The sequence below is a fragment of the Astyanax mexicanus genome, chromosome 1, assembly GCF_023375975.1.
Source record: "Astyanax mexicanus isolate ESR-SI-001 chromosome 1, AstMex3_surface, whole genome shotgun sequence".
Taxonomy (NCBI): Eukaryota; Metazoa; Chordata; class Actinopteri; order Characiformes; family Acestrorhamphidae; genus Astyanax; species Astyanax mexicanus.
In genome coordinates this window covers 95,815,147-95,830,894 of record NC_064408.1, presented here as the reverse complement: position 1 = coordinate 95,830,894, position 15,748 = coordinate 95,815,147, and the positions used below count along the sequence as shown (strand labels likewise).

The window sequence follows — 15,748 nt, the reverse complement described above, 5'->3', positions numbered from 1 at the left end:
AGAGTGCAGAGGAGAGGACCCAGGTCGTTGGATGATTTAGAGAGAATGTGCAAAGAGGAATGGTCAAAGATCCCTCTTTCTGTATTCTCCCATCTTGTGAAACATTACAGGAGAAGATTAGGTGCTGTTCTGTTGGCAAAAGGGGGTTGTACAAAGTATTAACATCAGGGGTGCTAATAATTGTGGCACACATGATTTGATGTTAAATAATTATTTCTTAATGTGGGATTTTTTTCCTACTGAATAAATTCACTTGAGTTAAAGGTTGTATTTTACTCTTTTTTTCCATCGTGGTCCTATATTATTTTGAACAAAACTCAATTTATGAGAAGCTAAAGAACACATCTTAACCAGGGGTGCCAATAATTATGGAGGGCACTGTATATATATATATATATATATACAGTGAATACCATAAAACAGAAAATACCATAAAATAAATGAATAAAATAAATAAAAAATAAAAAAATATATAAATAATATAAGACAAAAATAATCCACTGACATCCACTAAAAAATAATCCACTAAAAAAAGTCATTTAAAACGGGCTTTCTGATGGTGATTAGAAACTAAAAGTTTAAAATGGTTCAGTGATCCCAGAGAGCTGAGCTTCAACGTTTCCTCTAGTGAACGTGAACTGACTAACCAATAAATGTGAAAAATGAATTACTGAATCAGAAAAGCACAATATTCAAGAATCGATTCAGCAAACTGAATTAAACTTTCCATCAGAAGTATGATACAAAAGCGGATGAATTAAGGTAAGAAGATGAGGTAAGAATTTCATAGTTAACACTTTATAATACTGTTCCATTGTTAATAGGTTACTACGCAGGAACTAATGAATAGTACTGCATTAACACCTAAACCCCTCCTATTAACTACCAGGGACTAGCACTGTGTTAATGATTTAATTCATGAGTATAGTAGTTCTCTGTTAACTCAACATTAATTACTGAAACTTACATATCTCCTAGAGAACTACTTACTAATTATGTCTCCTTTATAGAAACTATTTATTATTCACTCCTCACATTAATATCAGCTGCTGAGAAACCCCCCTGAAAACTCCTACAGACAAAAATCATCTTAATCAGCATACTCCAATATTTCTAAATACATATTTCTGTTATAATAAATAGATACATATAATTTAAGGTCACTTAAATTATACTGTTCCTGATCTGCAGTAACAGCTCAGTCATTAGTAATGAGTGACCATGTGTATAATTTGTTAATCTGGAAAAATGTCACGTATGTTTACATACAGTGAACTATGAATGTGTGAACCATCACTATGACTTACGTTAATTAATGTCAGTAATTTACAAGTAGTTACTATGAAGGAGACATAATTAGTAAGTCTTAGTAATTAATGTTGAGAAAATAGAGAACTACTATAATCATTAGTTCAGTTCTAGTGCCTGGTAGTTAATAGGAGGGATTTAGGTGTTGATGCAGTACTATTTATTAGTTCCTGCTTAGTTCATGCTTTGTTACCAATAACTATGGAACAGTATTATAAAGTGTCTAGGCCTTGTTTGCTTGTGAGATTATAACAATGCATTAATTTTACTTGCCCTTACTTGCAGTTTTTGATTAAATAGCAAGAGCTATTGTGTAGAGGCATATTATAGAGATTAGATCGAGAGTAGACTTGCGTTTGTATATGCAGCTCTTTGTAAAAAAAATATAGGCATTTGGAATAATGAAATATGTGCATTTTAACCCCCACAAAAATGGTATTTGTTCTGCAACCACTTTAAACAGCTTTAAAAGTGATAAGCACAAATACATAGATTTTAGTTATTAGGATAGCTGCATTAGCTTTAAGGATTGGAGTGCAATGGATTTTTCTTGCAGACTAATACACTCACATACAGCAGGTGTGTATTTGTGTGGTACAACCTTAGCACATGTTTTATATCATGACTAATGATTTGTAATGTCACCAGCCTAGGTCAGTGTTGTGTGAAGGAGAAGGAAGGTGATTTAATACAAACCAGTCCAGATGGAGTCCATACGAAAGAAAAGCACCATGTTGGTCTTTTGCGCTCTACTTATTAGCATGATATACACATACACTGTACTGTATGTCCAAAGGGTTGTGAACACGTGCTCATCCAATGCTCCATCTAAAATCAAGGGTACTATATGGAGTTTGCCCTTCCTTTGCTGTAGTAGTATCACTTTTCAGTCTTCTGGGAAGACTTCACACTAGATGTTGGAGCATTGCTGTGAGGATTTGATTACTTTTATGTAGCCAGGTGGTGAATTGAGAATACACCTTTAAAATGTGTGTCTGTAACTTTAAGAAACACAATCAGAAGTGTTGTCACCCTGAGAGAGGAAAGGGAGGAGCTAAGAGCATGGTAGAGAAGGAGGCTCAAGCTGCAGTGAATGGTGGTGCTCCATTTTAGGATCCATCCAGAGCCATCCTAATGAAATAAGAGGTAAAAATCAGGAAATACTGAACAATATAAGGTTTAGTTGGCCTATAACAGTAGTAGATGCCTATATTGCCTTTCTAAACATTTATTTTGAATGAATCACAACCAGATGCGGGCAGATGGCATTGTTTCTGTGGGGTAGTGTGCTCCTCGTGTTCAAGCCTTGTATTTTTCTGGGTTACAGAAGCTGTTTATCCAAGTTCTCTTAAAGAAATGCTCAAGTCTTGTTGAGTAAAGCTGAGTAAATCGAGGTGAGCTTAAAAACAAATATAAAAAGAGCTCTGTTAATGGTATTAATGTGGTATTAATGTTATTTATCTATTTTCTGTAATTAGTGCCACTACCAAATACTGTACTGTGTTCTTAGTTAGGGTTTTTACAGTGTATTCATATTTATTTTTATTGTTTTGAGTAAAATTAAATCAGAATAAAATACCCGGAAAAGGTTATTTTGTCATTTGGTGTGCGTCCTTTCCCCGGTGACAAAAATTGGTACCAGGAGTGGGGTTTCTGATAGTTTGGTTAGGTTTCTTAGGTAATACATTAGAACACAGTATAGTTGTTTGGTAGTGGTGAAGTGTCGCAGGTTCGAGAGGGAGAGAGTGGAACCAGGACCTGGTGGTGGTGATAGAGGACCAAACCTGATTCTTCGATGGTAGAAGTACGTGAGGAAGCTTACCTATGGAATATGGAAGAGCCTACTAATTCAAAACCATCTAGAACTAGAAGAAAGGTGTCTGATTCTGAGAGGGGTGCATACTGTGCTGTAGTAAGTGTTAGTGAACACAAACCATTAACTTTGGATGATGTCATGCAGGTTGTTACTGAGCAGGGAAAGCAGCTTAGTGAGCTAACGCAGGCAGTAATGGAGTTGACCACTCAGAAAACTCAAACGTTCAAACCTGTCTCTAAGGCAAGGGCTCCACTCAGATTTACAGATGAAGGCAAACCTATCTGTCTGAAGTGTCAGAAGGAGGGACACATTGCCATATTGGCATACTAACAATCCAGCCTTTACTGGTGCACAGGGAAACGAAAGGCCCCGATTGCTGTGAGTCGGGCAATTCAGGGGCAAACTACAGACTCACCTAAAGCCAAGTTTAGCCAAGGTCAGGTGTTGGAGCATGCGGTAGGAACTTGCCCTACAATAGATGTTAACATTGGGAATGTTCCTGTTTCATGTTTGCTGGATACAGGCAGCCAAGTAAGCACTATTACAGAAGAGTTCTTCCGCCAGCAATTAGGGGGAGAAGAGGGGGATATGCTTTCAACCTCTGGCTGGCTTAAATTAAACGCCGCCAATGGATTAGATATTCCGTACCTGGGCTATTTGGAATTAGAGATGGATACCATGGGTATTAAAATCCCTGATTGTGGATTTTTAGTCGTGAAAAACCCTGAAAGTTCTCAGTCATCCCTACCTGCTATCATAGGCATGAACATCATCAGTCGTTGTCGTCAGTTAGTTCAGGCTGAATTTGATACAACTTTGGATGCAAAGCTAGACTCAGATTGGAGGACTGTTTTCCAACAGATGCATAAATGTGATGTTGACAAGACAAAGATGGCACGAATAGCAGGAAAAGATTTTGTACATGTCCCAGCTGAATCAGTAGTCACTGTCATGGTCAGAGGTTTCTCAGACAAGTCACCAAACCTAGGTTCATGGTTGTTGGAGCCTGGTAAACTACCATTACCAGGAGGTATTGTAGTCATGCCTTCTTTGGTTAAGGAAAACCGACATCAGGTTCCAGTGCAAGTAGTTAATCTCTCTACAGAGGATGTGTGGCTCAATCCAAGAACTCGTATAGGTGTCTTGTCACCTGTACAGTGCATTACCAATAATCAGCACTGTGAAGTAACATTTCAGCGCATTTCAGCCAATACAGAGCAGGTGTCAGTGGATTTAAAAGAGTCTCAAGATCATCAAAAGGTGTCTGATATACTGAGTAAGCTGGATATAGGTGGCACTGAAAAAGAACAAGCAGAGTTAAGGGCCTTACTTGGTAAATATTCAGATGTGTTCGCTGTTGGAGATGATGAGCTAAGCTACACAGAAAAGGTGAAACATGAGATTGTGTTAGTTGATGACACTCCATTGAACCTTCCATACCGTGGTATCCCACCGACCCAGTACAAGGAGGTCAAAGATCACATTTCTCAGCTTCTAAGGAAAAGAGTGATTCAGAAGAGTACCAGCTCCTATGCTTCACCTGTGGTAGTAGTGAGGAAGTCTGATGGTAGTATACGACTCTGCGTCGACTATCGTAAGCTAAACTTAAAAACTAAGCGAGACGCATTTCCTTTACCTCGTATAGACGAAAGTTTTGATGCTCTGAGAGGTGCAAAGTTCTTCTCATCCATAGACCTGGCTAGTGGATACCACCAGGTGGCAGTACATGAACGTGACCGGCACAAGACTGCATTCACAACCCCATATGGGTTATATGAACATTTACGCATGCCGATGGGGGTTGTAAATGGACCTGCTACATTTCAAAGGTTGATGCAGGCAACTATGACTGACCTAATTTTTCAAATAATTTTAGTATACTTGGATGACATTTTAGTCTTCTCTAGGACATTTTCAGAGCACGTTGAGAGATTAGAGACAGTACTGAGACGACTCCAGGAGACAGGTCTCAAAATCAAAATAGAGAAATGTCATTTCCTTCAGGAAAAGGTAAAATTCCTAGGACATCAGGTCTCCGCAGAAGGTATAGCGACCGACCCTGATAAGGTAGAAGCTGTGAAGCAGTGGTCAGTACCTACCACTCTGAAAGCTTTACGCTCATTCTTAGGGTTCTGTAGCTATTACCGAAGATTCGTGCAGGGATTTTCAAAGATAGCTGGTCCACTGCATGATCTGGTAAATAACTGTCTAATGGTTGGACCTCCCTCTAGAGTAAATGAGCGGTTGTTGAGCTTATGGAGTACTGAGTGTCAGACCTCTTTTGATGTTTTAAAGGAGAAGCTGGTTAGTGCTCCGGTGCTCGGGTTTGCAGACTTCACTTGCCCTTTCACTGTAGAGACAGATGCGAGTAGCCACGGTTTAGGAGCTGTCTTATGTCAGCAACAGGATGGTAAAAGGCGGGTGATAGCATACGCAAGCCGTAGGCTTAGAAAGGCTGAACAAAATGACAAGAACTACAGCAGTATGAAGTTGGAGCTTCTCGCCCTAAAATGGGCCATAACTGAGAAGTTTAGGGGATATTTTGCTGGGTGCAAAATTTACCGTAATCACAGACAACAACCCATTATGCCATCTCAACACCGCCAAGCTAGGAGCTGTTGAGCAGAGATGGGTAGCGCAGTTAGCTGCCTTTGACTTTGACGTTCAGTATCGCCCTGGCCGGAGTAATAAGGCTGCGGATGCACTCTCTAGGCACCCTTTAGCAGGGGAGCCGAACATTGCCTCTGAAGATCTGGAGTATGATGGTTGTGTGGCTATTTGTAATTTGATCCACAAAGGAACCACACTAGGGCAGGAACTAGTAGATGTTGGGCTAGAGAGGTGCGAGGTTCGACAAATTCGAGCTAGTGAGGCAGGTCACCCTTTGGCTGGGTTAGATCAGGAAAATACACCTACTTTACATGGCTATTCTAAAGATGAGTTGCGTTCTTTTCAGGAGCAAGATCCTGTCCTCAGCATCTTTAGGTCCTTTTGGGTCAGAGGGAAAAAGCCAAACAATAAGGAGAGGAGAGACTTGTCTAAATCTGTACTGTCACTTCTGAAGCACTGGGGTAGAATTAGAGAGCAGGATGGTCTACTGTACCGAGTGGTGGAAGATCTGAGACAAGGTGAATGCAATCAGTTACTGTTGCCAGCTTGTTTAAAAGTACAAGTTCTTGAGAGTGTACATAACTCTATGGGTCACCAGGGCATAGAGAGGACAATGCAACTGTTAAAGCCAAGATGTTTTTGGGTTGGGATGTATGAGGATGTTGAGCAGTGGGTATAGAAATGCCAACGTTGTGTACTTACTAAAATGCCTCAGCCAAAGATACGTCCACCTATGCAGTCATTTTTGGCTACCAGACCATAATAAGTAATTGCTGTAGATTTTACTCTGTTGGAACCAGCTACAGATGGTAGAGAAAATGTTCTGGTTATCACAGATGTGTTCACAAAATTTACGCAGGCTTTCGCGACTCGAGACCAAAAAGCAGACACAACAGCAAAAATCCTTTTAAAGGAATGGTTTATGAAGTACGGTGTGCCCAAGCGTCTGCATTCAGACCAAGGCCGTAATTTTGAAAGTGAATTGATTGCTGAACTTTGTAAACTGTATGGTGTAAAGAAAAGCCGTACCACTCCTCATCACCCTACCGGAAACGCCCAGTGTGAGCGCTTTAATAGGACGCTACACGATCTTTTGCACAGTCTCCCTCCAGACAAAAAGCGTCGTTGGCCTGAGCATTTATCTGAAGTTGTGTACGCATACAATGTGACCCCTCATGCCACAACGGGGTATTCCCCTTATTTACTGCTTTTTGGAATCGACCCGCATCTGCCAATTGATGCTTTGTTAGGACAGACTGCAGAGGTATCAGCAAAAGCTGACTGGTTAGCTGCTCACCAAAGGCGACTGAAAGAGGCACATGCTCGAGCTAAAGAATATTCTGAACAAAAAGCTGCCGAACGCATAGCTTTACAGAATGACAAAACCTATTGTCCACCAGTTGGTGTTGGTCAAACTGTGTATCTCAGAAACAGACCGCAGGGACGAAATAAAATACAGGATGCCTGGCAATCTATTCCTTACAGGGTAGTAGAAATCCAAGGGACCACTTACTCTGTTGAGCCAGTAGAGGGAGGCCCATTGAAAAGGGTTAATAGGGTTGACATTAGGCCCTTTGTGTTTACTCCCATTCCTACTCCTAGAAAGAAAAGTAATCTTCCTAGATCTGAGACGACTGCTGTTAATGACACTGAGTTAGATCCAGAATGTATTGAGGAGGGTGTGGTTTTGGAAGAGATGTGTGTTCCAAGGTTGCAGATAGAAATGGACCGTCATGCTGTTCCCTCTTATGACAGGACAGAGTCAAATCCGACCAGTGTTAAGGTTGGTCCTGAAGCAGAGACAGTGGAATCAGATACTGGGTCCAATCTTGAGGTTCACTCATTACCTGTGCCTTCTCCTCGTAGGAGCAAAAGAACTAATGCAGGACATCATTCTAACCTGCATCATGAACCCAGATTCATATTAGAGTCCGTCCCACTTGATTCAGTGACAGTTTCACAAATTTTATCCAGCTTGGGTACAGCATTTTTCAGAGAAGCTGTGAAAGAGGTAAAGAAATCTTATGAGGTCACCGAGGACGTTGACTCCTGAGCATTTAGCAATAGGGGTCTAGGTGAGGTCAAGTACTGGTGTTGAATTCTTAGATTTCCAGATATTGGATAAAGCTCTGTCATTTCTGGTGGGCCTAGACCATGCATAGGCTCATTTGTTGCTGCTCAAGTACCAGCTATTGTATTGGTAACTTAATGCTTTTACCTGAAGGTCACAGGCTCAATAGAACACAAGTGTCAGCTCCGGAAGTACCCTAACGTAGCTGATTTTTCCAACTGTTTGGGCACCTTTACTTTAATTTGCCTTATACTCGGACAGTGTGGTGGCATTGTTCCACATATTCTATGGCATATTCCACCATAAAAAGTCAGTATCAGAGTGCAGGATGTGTGTTGCTACCAGAACAGGATTTAGGGCTTTTCTTATGGTCTTAACAGTGGTATTTTATTGGACCTGGGAACCAAACCCACAAATCTGTGATCAATAATCCAGCGCTCTTAGAGCTGAGCTATCAATGCCCAGCTTTAGGCTTGATAGCTTTGTGTCTACAGTTGAAGAAATGTCATAGTCCTTCTCCCAGTCTACCTTCAAATCACATCTCTGTTGCACTCTTATGTCATTTTTGATGGCTAGTTTTTCTCTTTACCTGAAGTTGGCTGACAAATTTGCTGCACGATACATTAACCTTGAGCCCGGTAACCGTCTGAGAAATGTGTTGACCTTGTCTTGAACATCAGTGTGACAGCTGTTTACAGAAATGAGGATGACCAAATCTATTCCCCTATCAGTTTAATTTGTTCTCCCCAAACCTGTGACCCTGAACCTGTGTCTTTTGTTCAGCACATAAAAACACCACACAACACAGTGAGGACCTTCACACAGAAACAGTGTAATTGGGATGCCCCCTACTGGACACAATGTGCACAGCGGCAAACAGTCTTAGTTGTGCAATTATACTGTGTCATAAAAGAGGTAATAAGTAAGTTATTATTATTAAGGCAGTCTTGAGAATAATAATGACCAGAATGTTCAAAGCAAAGATATTTTTCTGTTCTTTTTTTCTTATTAATACATGCTAAAGGTTCTGAATTGAGTTTACGTTCATCAAATGTGTTTATAATGTCTACATGCATTAAATGTATTATATCAACACATTATTCCAATTCATTTCTTTACACTTACTTTTGGTTATATTTGTATTCATGGACACATTTGAATCAAGTAATTTCAATGCATTACTTTTTTGTTTCAAATATTAATGAATTTTACAGTAGATGTAAGTTAAGTTAAGATCTGTCAGCAAAATTGAATAGTTCACTCAATAAACAACCGCTGCAATAAATGCCCACATCAGATAACAGACCTTTAATGCAACACTTTTTTCTAATAAAGTACAAAGGTAATATTTAAAACACATCCCATTGTGTTTTACAACTTGATTAGTTACTGTTTCTCCAACTCTGCCCATTCACTGTATCCTCCAGCATAGTGACGTGCCCTGAAAGACAGAGGTTGCAAGCTTTAGTGAGTGAAAGCAAAGGCCATTGTGGAGTTGACAGTGAGTACAAATGGTGTGTAGCTTGCCTGCTGAATCCTAATCTCCAGGCTATATCAAGAGCGGTTAAACTCCTGCGGCCTCTCTGGCAGTGGAAAACGATGTTGTCGTCCTCTTTTTTGGGGGCTTTTACTTTAAAGCATTTTTCAAATGTCTTTGAGGAGAGCTTTAAGGACTCTTCAAGCTGATCCACTGTTGAAGACATAAAAATAATATAAGCATTATGATATTATGATGTGTATGCTAAGGAATATCCATACTGTAAGATCAAATCAATTCAAATTTATATGTATAATGATTTTCACAACTGCTACTGTTGCAAAAATCTGGAAATAAGATGTGGTAATAGGGCAATTAGGATCAAACAACACACGAACATAAACAACATAAAACATAGCTGAAGGTATCCAGCATTAAATTTCTGAATATATTGCTGTTATTAGTGTTGTAATTCACCATTTTTACTTAATTTAGTTCCTTAGGTATAAAAACAAAAGCGGCGTGGTTAATGGGTTTATAGTGATGGTGAAAGGAACCAGGGTTCAAAATGAGTACACCAGAAGAATAATTAACTTATATATATCCATAAATGAGCAGATAAACCAGAGGTTCTTATAAGTATTGTTCATTAATGTTAAAAAAAAAAAACTTTTTGGAAAACTACTGTAAAAATGTCTCTCAGGTACCAGGTGTTATGTCATAACTTTCTGTGATGTAGCTTTTGGAGGCATTAAACTATTAATACATTCATGTCACCAATATTGTGAATAAATATGACTGTAAATTTAACTGAACAATACTGAATTGGGCAAGGGTTTTCAAATATTATAAATATTGAAACTAAACAAATATGCGTTTTCTTCATGCAAACTACTAACCAGCAACATGAAAAGGTACAATTTAATGACTGATATGATTAAATGTAAAAATCAAGTACAAGCTTGATTATAATCTTGCCAGCCCTATTTCCATGAGAATCGCTTACGTGGAATATTGACAGAACCAGCAATATGGCCTGCCTGGAATTCATCTCGATTTCGGATGTCAAACAGCTGGACACTGTGACTGGCCAGCATCGCCTTAAGCTGCTCACGTGTCACCACGTAATCTAAAAAAAAAAAAGCAAATATGACTCATTTATTACACTGTAAACCCAGAAGTTGTTTGAACTCAAATAAATTAAGTCTGTTTTACACAAAATTGGAGATTTCTAAACAATACTCAACTTTTTTGAGTTGTGGGCACATATATACATTAAAACTGAGATCTTTGAGTTGAACCAACTTATAATAACTGAGTTTAGTCTGTTGCCATTAACAGCTTCTTTTCCATTGGCTTCTGTCACAATCTATTTGCATACTGGGTGTGTCCAACAGTTACTGACACTCACCATCAGTGTGTAGTGATTCACCCGGGGCTACCTTAGGTAAACTTGTAGATCACAGATTATTATTAAATACTTGCTCTCTGTGTTGTAGGCTGTAGAACAAGCATCATTTACTGAGCTGCAGTAACTCTGTGTTTTTGCGGTGCTCTCAGTACTTTTAGTTGTTTACTGTTTTCTTTCATCTACTTTTCTATGTGTATTTAAAACAAATAGTTGAATGAAACCAGAAAGAAGACTAAATACACGTTCAGGAAAATATTAATTTTAAATATGTTTGTGTATGTATTTGTTAAGTTCACTGTACTTAAAAAATATTTTACATGAACTTAAAATTTATTAGGTAATCGGTTACGACAAAAGTTTTGAGTTCAGTCAACTTATCGGGTTTTACAGTGTAGGTATAACATAATCAGGTGAACAATACAGGTGCTAGTAGACACTTTAGCTTAAATGACCCAATCACTTAAATTTTCTTTACTTTTTTGTAAATAAAATGTATGTCTGGACTGCCTACAGGGCAGCCAATCAGAACAGGTCAAATTAGCAACAATAAAATCAACCAATATACAGCTCTGGAAAAAATAAGAGAGCACTTAAAAATAATGAGTTCCTTTGCTTTTACCAAATAGAAAACCTCTGGAATATAATTAAGAGGAAGATGGATGATCACAAGCCATCAAACCAAGCTGAACTGCTTGACTTTTTGCACAAGGAGTAGCATAAAGTTATTCAAAAGCAGTGTGTAAGACTGGTGGAGGAAAACATGCCAAGATGCATAAAAACTGTGATTAAAAAACAGGGTTATTACACCAAATATTGATTTCTGAACTCTTAAAACTTTCGAATATGAACTTGTTTTCTTTGCATTATTTGAGGTCTGAAAGTTCTGCATCTTTTTTGTTATTCCAGTCATTTCTCATTTTCTGCAAATAAATGCTCCAAATGACAATATTTTAATTTGGAATTTGGGGGAAATGTTGTCTGTAGTTTATAGAATCAAACAAAAATGTTCATTTTACTTAAACATATACCTATAAATAGTAAAATCAGAGAAACAGATTTAGAGACTGAAGTTGTCTCTTAAAAATTTCCAGAGCTGTATATGTTGTAAAACATAGCTGTAAAAGCTGTAAAATTATTAGATTGGCAAATGCTGGACTACTATATAAATGTTTACACCATTAAACGAGTTCTTAGTGATTTATTCATTGAGCTGTTTTGGCTCATAAAAATATCTGAATTTTAATAAGGAGAACAGCATTTTAATAGCTGGTATTCCAGGTTCAGCATGCTGTTACTGTGTGATGCAACATTGGAATTGTGCAGGATCCTGTTTGTGTAAAATCCTGCATTACACCATATCACACAAATTTGTGAGTAAAGCGTGACTGGCTTGGTTTAAACTGTAAATTACACATGACGGTTTGGGGAGTATGAAATCAAGAAATTAAATATTACTGCTTTAAACTATACCTTGAGCTAATTGTAGGAATTTTGTATATATTTAATTTACTTTTGCTCAGTCCATCATTAAATAAACTTACGTAATTAAAGTAAAAATACATTTAACTGTTATTCTTAAAATTGTGTTTTACTCAATTTAACATGTAAAAAGAGAAAAACAGAAATAAATGTATTTTTAAATGTATAAAAATGTCAAAAGTAAATGTTTTAATTAACTTTAAATCTTGAAAAAAAATCACATTATCACATGCTGTTTTTTACTTTTTATGCCCATATTTTATAACGAACCAATACAAATGGTTTAAAATGACATGTTTTTACTGTGACCTTCATTGTGAACATGGTTATTTCTTTTGTCTGTAAAGATGGCATATTTAAATTTAAAATATTTAAAAAAAGAGAGAGAAAAGTCTATGTGTGTATGACATCTGTAATTTATAACTTTGTACTGTGGACCAAAAGTAGATGTAAATGTACATGTAAAGTAGTAGTAAAACTTTTGAAGCAGCTTCAGAGAGAGATAGACAAAAAGCTGTTCAGGATAAAACGTGAGTGTGACCCATGACCCGGCCGTCTCAACTGATCTCTACAACAATCACGCTGCTGTGATCAGCACATACTATAAAAGCTCCAACACAACCACAGCAGAAGATGAGTAGAAACTGTTCATTCATTTGTTTAGAAGTGCAGAGAGCCCCACATCAGCAAGTTACAAGATATGATAAGGATACAGCCCTTGGTAAAGATGCCCTATGACCCCCCACACAGAAAGAGATAGAGACTTATACAGCTCCAAACATCTCCTGCTATTTGTTTATAGCAATTTACCTTGTGTAAATTATGTTTTATATATATATATATTTTTTTAAAGTTCATCAGAGGGGCACTGATGAATAATTCATAATCTTTTGCCAATATAAAGAGACCCCCCCACACACTCTTTTTTACCAGGATTAGATGGATCTGGGTTGAAGCTGACAGCTGATGTTCTCAGTCCACGGACAGATGCGAGTCCTCCATGGCAGTAAACGGAGAAAACTGGTTTAATTGCAGCACTGATGCGCCGCAAAGCTGGAAACACTGTCATTTCTATTGGGGTCTCTCTGCAAACTATGGTCCACAGGCCACAGAGCGCAGAGACCGACTGCTTTATAGCGCAGTGTGAATGCTGCCCCCTAGCGTCTGTTAATAGTTAACGTGAACAAGACATCCCCCTGACCTAAGATAAGGATACTAATACACACACACTGCTTTTAATGAGCAACAGTACATTCTGACTATTGGCCACCACCTATTAGGGTTCAACTAAGACAACCTTCCAGACAAAAACATGCTGCTGAGATAAATATATATTAAAATATACAGGACCAGTAAACTCACCTTCCATTCAGTGTTTTTCTTTATTTTCCTTATTTAATATATTTTCTACATTGTACAATAATTTCAAAGACATCAAAACAATTAAGGGACATGTATGGAATTATGTAGTAAACAAAAAGTGTTTGTCCTTCACATTCCCCTGACCTAATTTTAAAGAAAAAAAAATGTTTGAGAATAAGCCATCTAAAAATAGAACATATATGCTATAAAGCAGCATACATTAGACACCGCCTATTTTTAAACTGACCTGATTTAGCATCACTGGGTAGCCAGCCCACTCTGAGGAAAGCGCACCTCCCAAGCTTTGATACATCAGCCAACAGATGCCTTTGCTGACCAACATCACACTAGCATGACCAACTGTGCTTTCTTAGAGTACAGTTGTTAAAACAAACAGCATGCTCTGGGATTTAAACTAACATTTCTCTGAGCATAGTGACATGAAACACTTGCTTTTTAAGTTAATAATAAACAATTTATTGGGTTCCTGAATGGTGCAGACATCTAAGGATTAGACCTATCACATAGAACTGTTGGCCTTTAATGGTATTAAAACGCTCTGTGGACTAGGTTTTGGGTATAATTTCTTTAGACATGCATGCCAGTGATTTTAAATTTACAAAAGGTAAATGTTTTTATTATACTGCATACTTTCACCTTCATGTTTTTCCACTGTTTGCCTGATTTAATCATCATTCAAAGAAGATAAATTAGAAACTGAAATCAAGGTGAATTGATAAGCTCTGGCTGTAAAAAGGTCTGAGAGTTCCATATCTATTAAAACACTGATTTACTACTAATACATAAACTATAAATTATGACGGGTGGGACGGGTAAACATTCTTAGTAAACATGGCTCACGCTGCCACCAAAATACATTTGCAATAATTTGTAATAATAATAATAATTTTTGGATGTTGGATTGAACAGTGCTCCTTGGGATGCTTAAAGCATGGGATATGTTTTTATAATCTAACCCTGCTTTAAGCCTCTCTATAACTTTATCTCTGACCTGTCTGGTGAGTTTCTTGGTCTTTATAATGCTGTTTGTCCACTAGTGTTCTCTAACAAACCACTGAGGCCTCGACAGAACAGTTGTATTTATACTGAGACTAAATTACACACAGCTGCACTCTAACTTATTCAGTGACTTCTGATGCCAATTGATTGCACTGGATTTTATTTAGGGGTACAGAGTAAAGAAGGCTGGATACTTTTCATATTTTTCTTTTATAAAATTTAAAAAACAATGTATTATTTTCATTTCACTTCACAATTATGTGCTACTTTGTATTGGTTTATTACTTAAAATCTCTATAAAATACATTTAAGTTTGTTGTTGTAACGTGAAAAAAATGTGAAAAAGTTCAAGTGCTATATAAAGATTTTTCAGTTTCAAGTGCTAATAAAACATTACAGAAATAACACTGCACTTTATATAAAAACCCATTTAAGCATTGAATTCATTTAGTGCTTTTAAAAATTATCCTTCTGTTTTGAAAGGGTGTTAAACTGAATTCACCTTAAAATACAATAATTAGATGAAACATATATTAATGCAGTGTTTTATTTATTTTATTACATTTTAAGAATGTTTATTAACAATATACAATTATGGCCCTAACATAAACAAATAATATACACAAAGAAATTGTGTCATTTTACAGTTACAAATTGTTAAATTAGGTATGGTATTTTCTCGTAATTTTATGGGAATTGTTTGGCAACTTTTGTCCTAGTGTTAATATTAAATCCCATCATGTGCTACACTGTACAGCTCAATTTTCTGCCTCTAAAATATATTTTTCTGTTAAAATAAAATCCAGTTTTCCATCAGACACCTTTAACACACCGCACTACTCGTGTAGGTTAGTGGCACCATCTAGCGGTTATAAAACTCAATGATAACACCAAACATATATTTAAAACGTATATTTACACTGCCTGGACAAAAAAGGTCGCCACCAAAAACAAAAGGTCATACAGTCTATTATTAGGTTGGACCGTCTTTAGCTTTGATTGCGGCACGCGTTCGCTGTGCCATTGTTTCAATAAGCTTCTGCAATGTCACAAGATTAATTTTAGTCCAGTGTTGCATTATTTTTTTTACCAAGGTCTTGCACTGATCTTCTCCAGCACATCCCAAATATTCTCAGTGGGATTAAGGTCTGGACTCTGTGGTGGCCAATCCATGTGTGAAAATGATGACCTCAT

The 15,748-nt window shown here is 37.4% G+C and overlaps 1 protein-coding gene across 1 annotated transcript; it reads right to left on the bottom strand.

The window, feature by feature from the left end:
- Positions 1-9,098: 9,098 nt before the first annotated feature.
- On the bottom strand, positions 9,099-13,294 carry si:ch211-161h7.8 (thiosulfate:glutathione sulfurtransferase). The gene is made up of 4 exons (XM_049486064.1): positions 13,103-13,294; positions 10,289-10,411; positions 9,328-9,495; positions 9,099-9,241 (listed from the first exon to the last, which is right to left on the bottom strand). Exons 1-4 carry the CDS (start codon positions 13,239-13,241, stop codon positions 9,192-9,194), a joined length of 480 nt encoding a protein of 159 aa, XP_049342021.1. The 5' UTR covers positions 13,242-13,294; the 3' UTR covers positions 9,099-9,191.
- Positions 13,295-15,748: the final 2,454 nt, after the last annotated feature.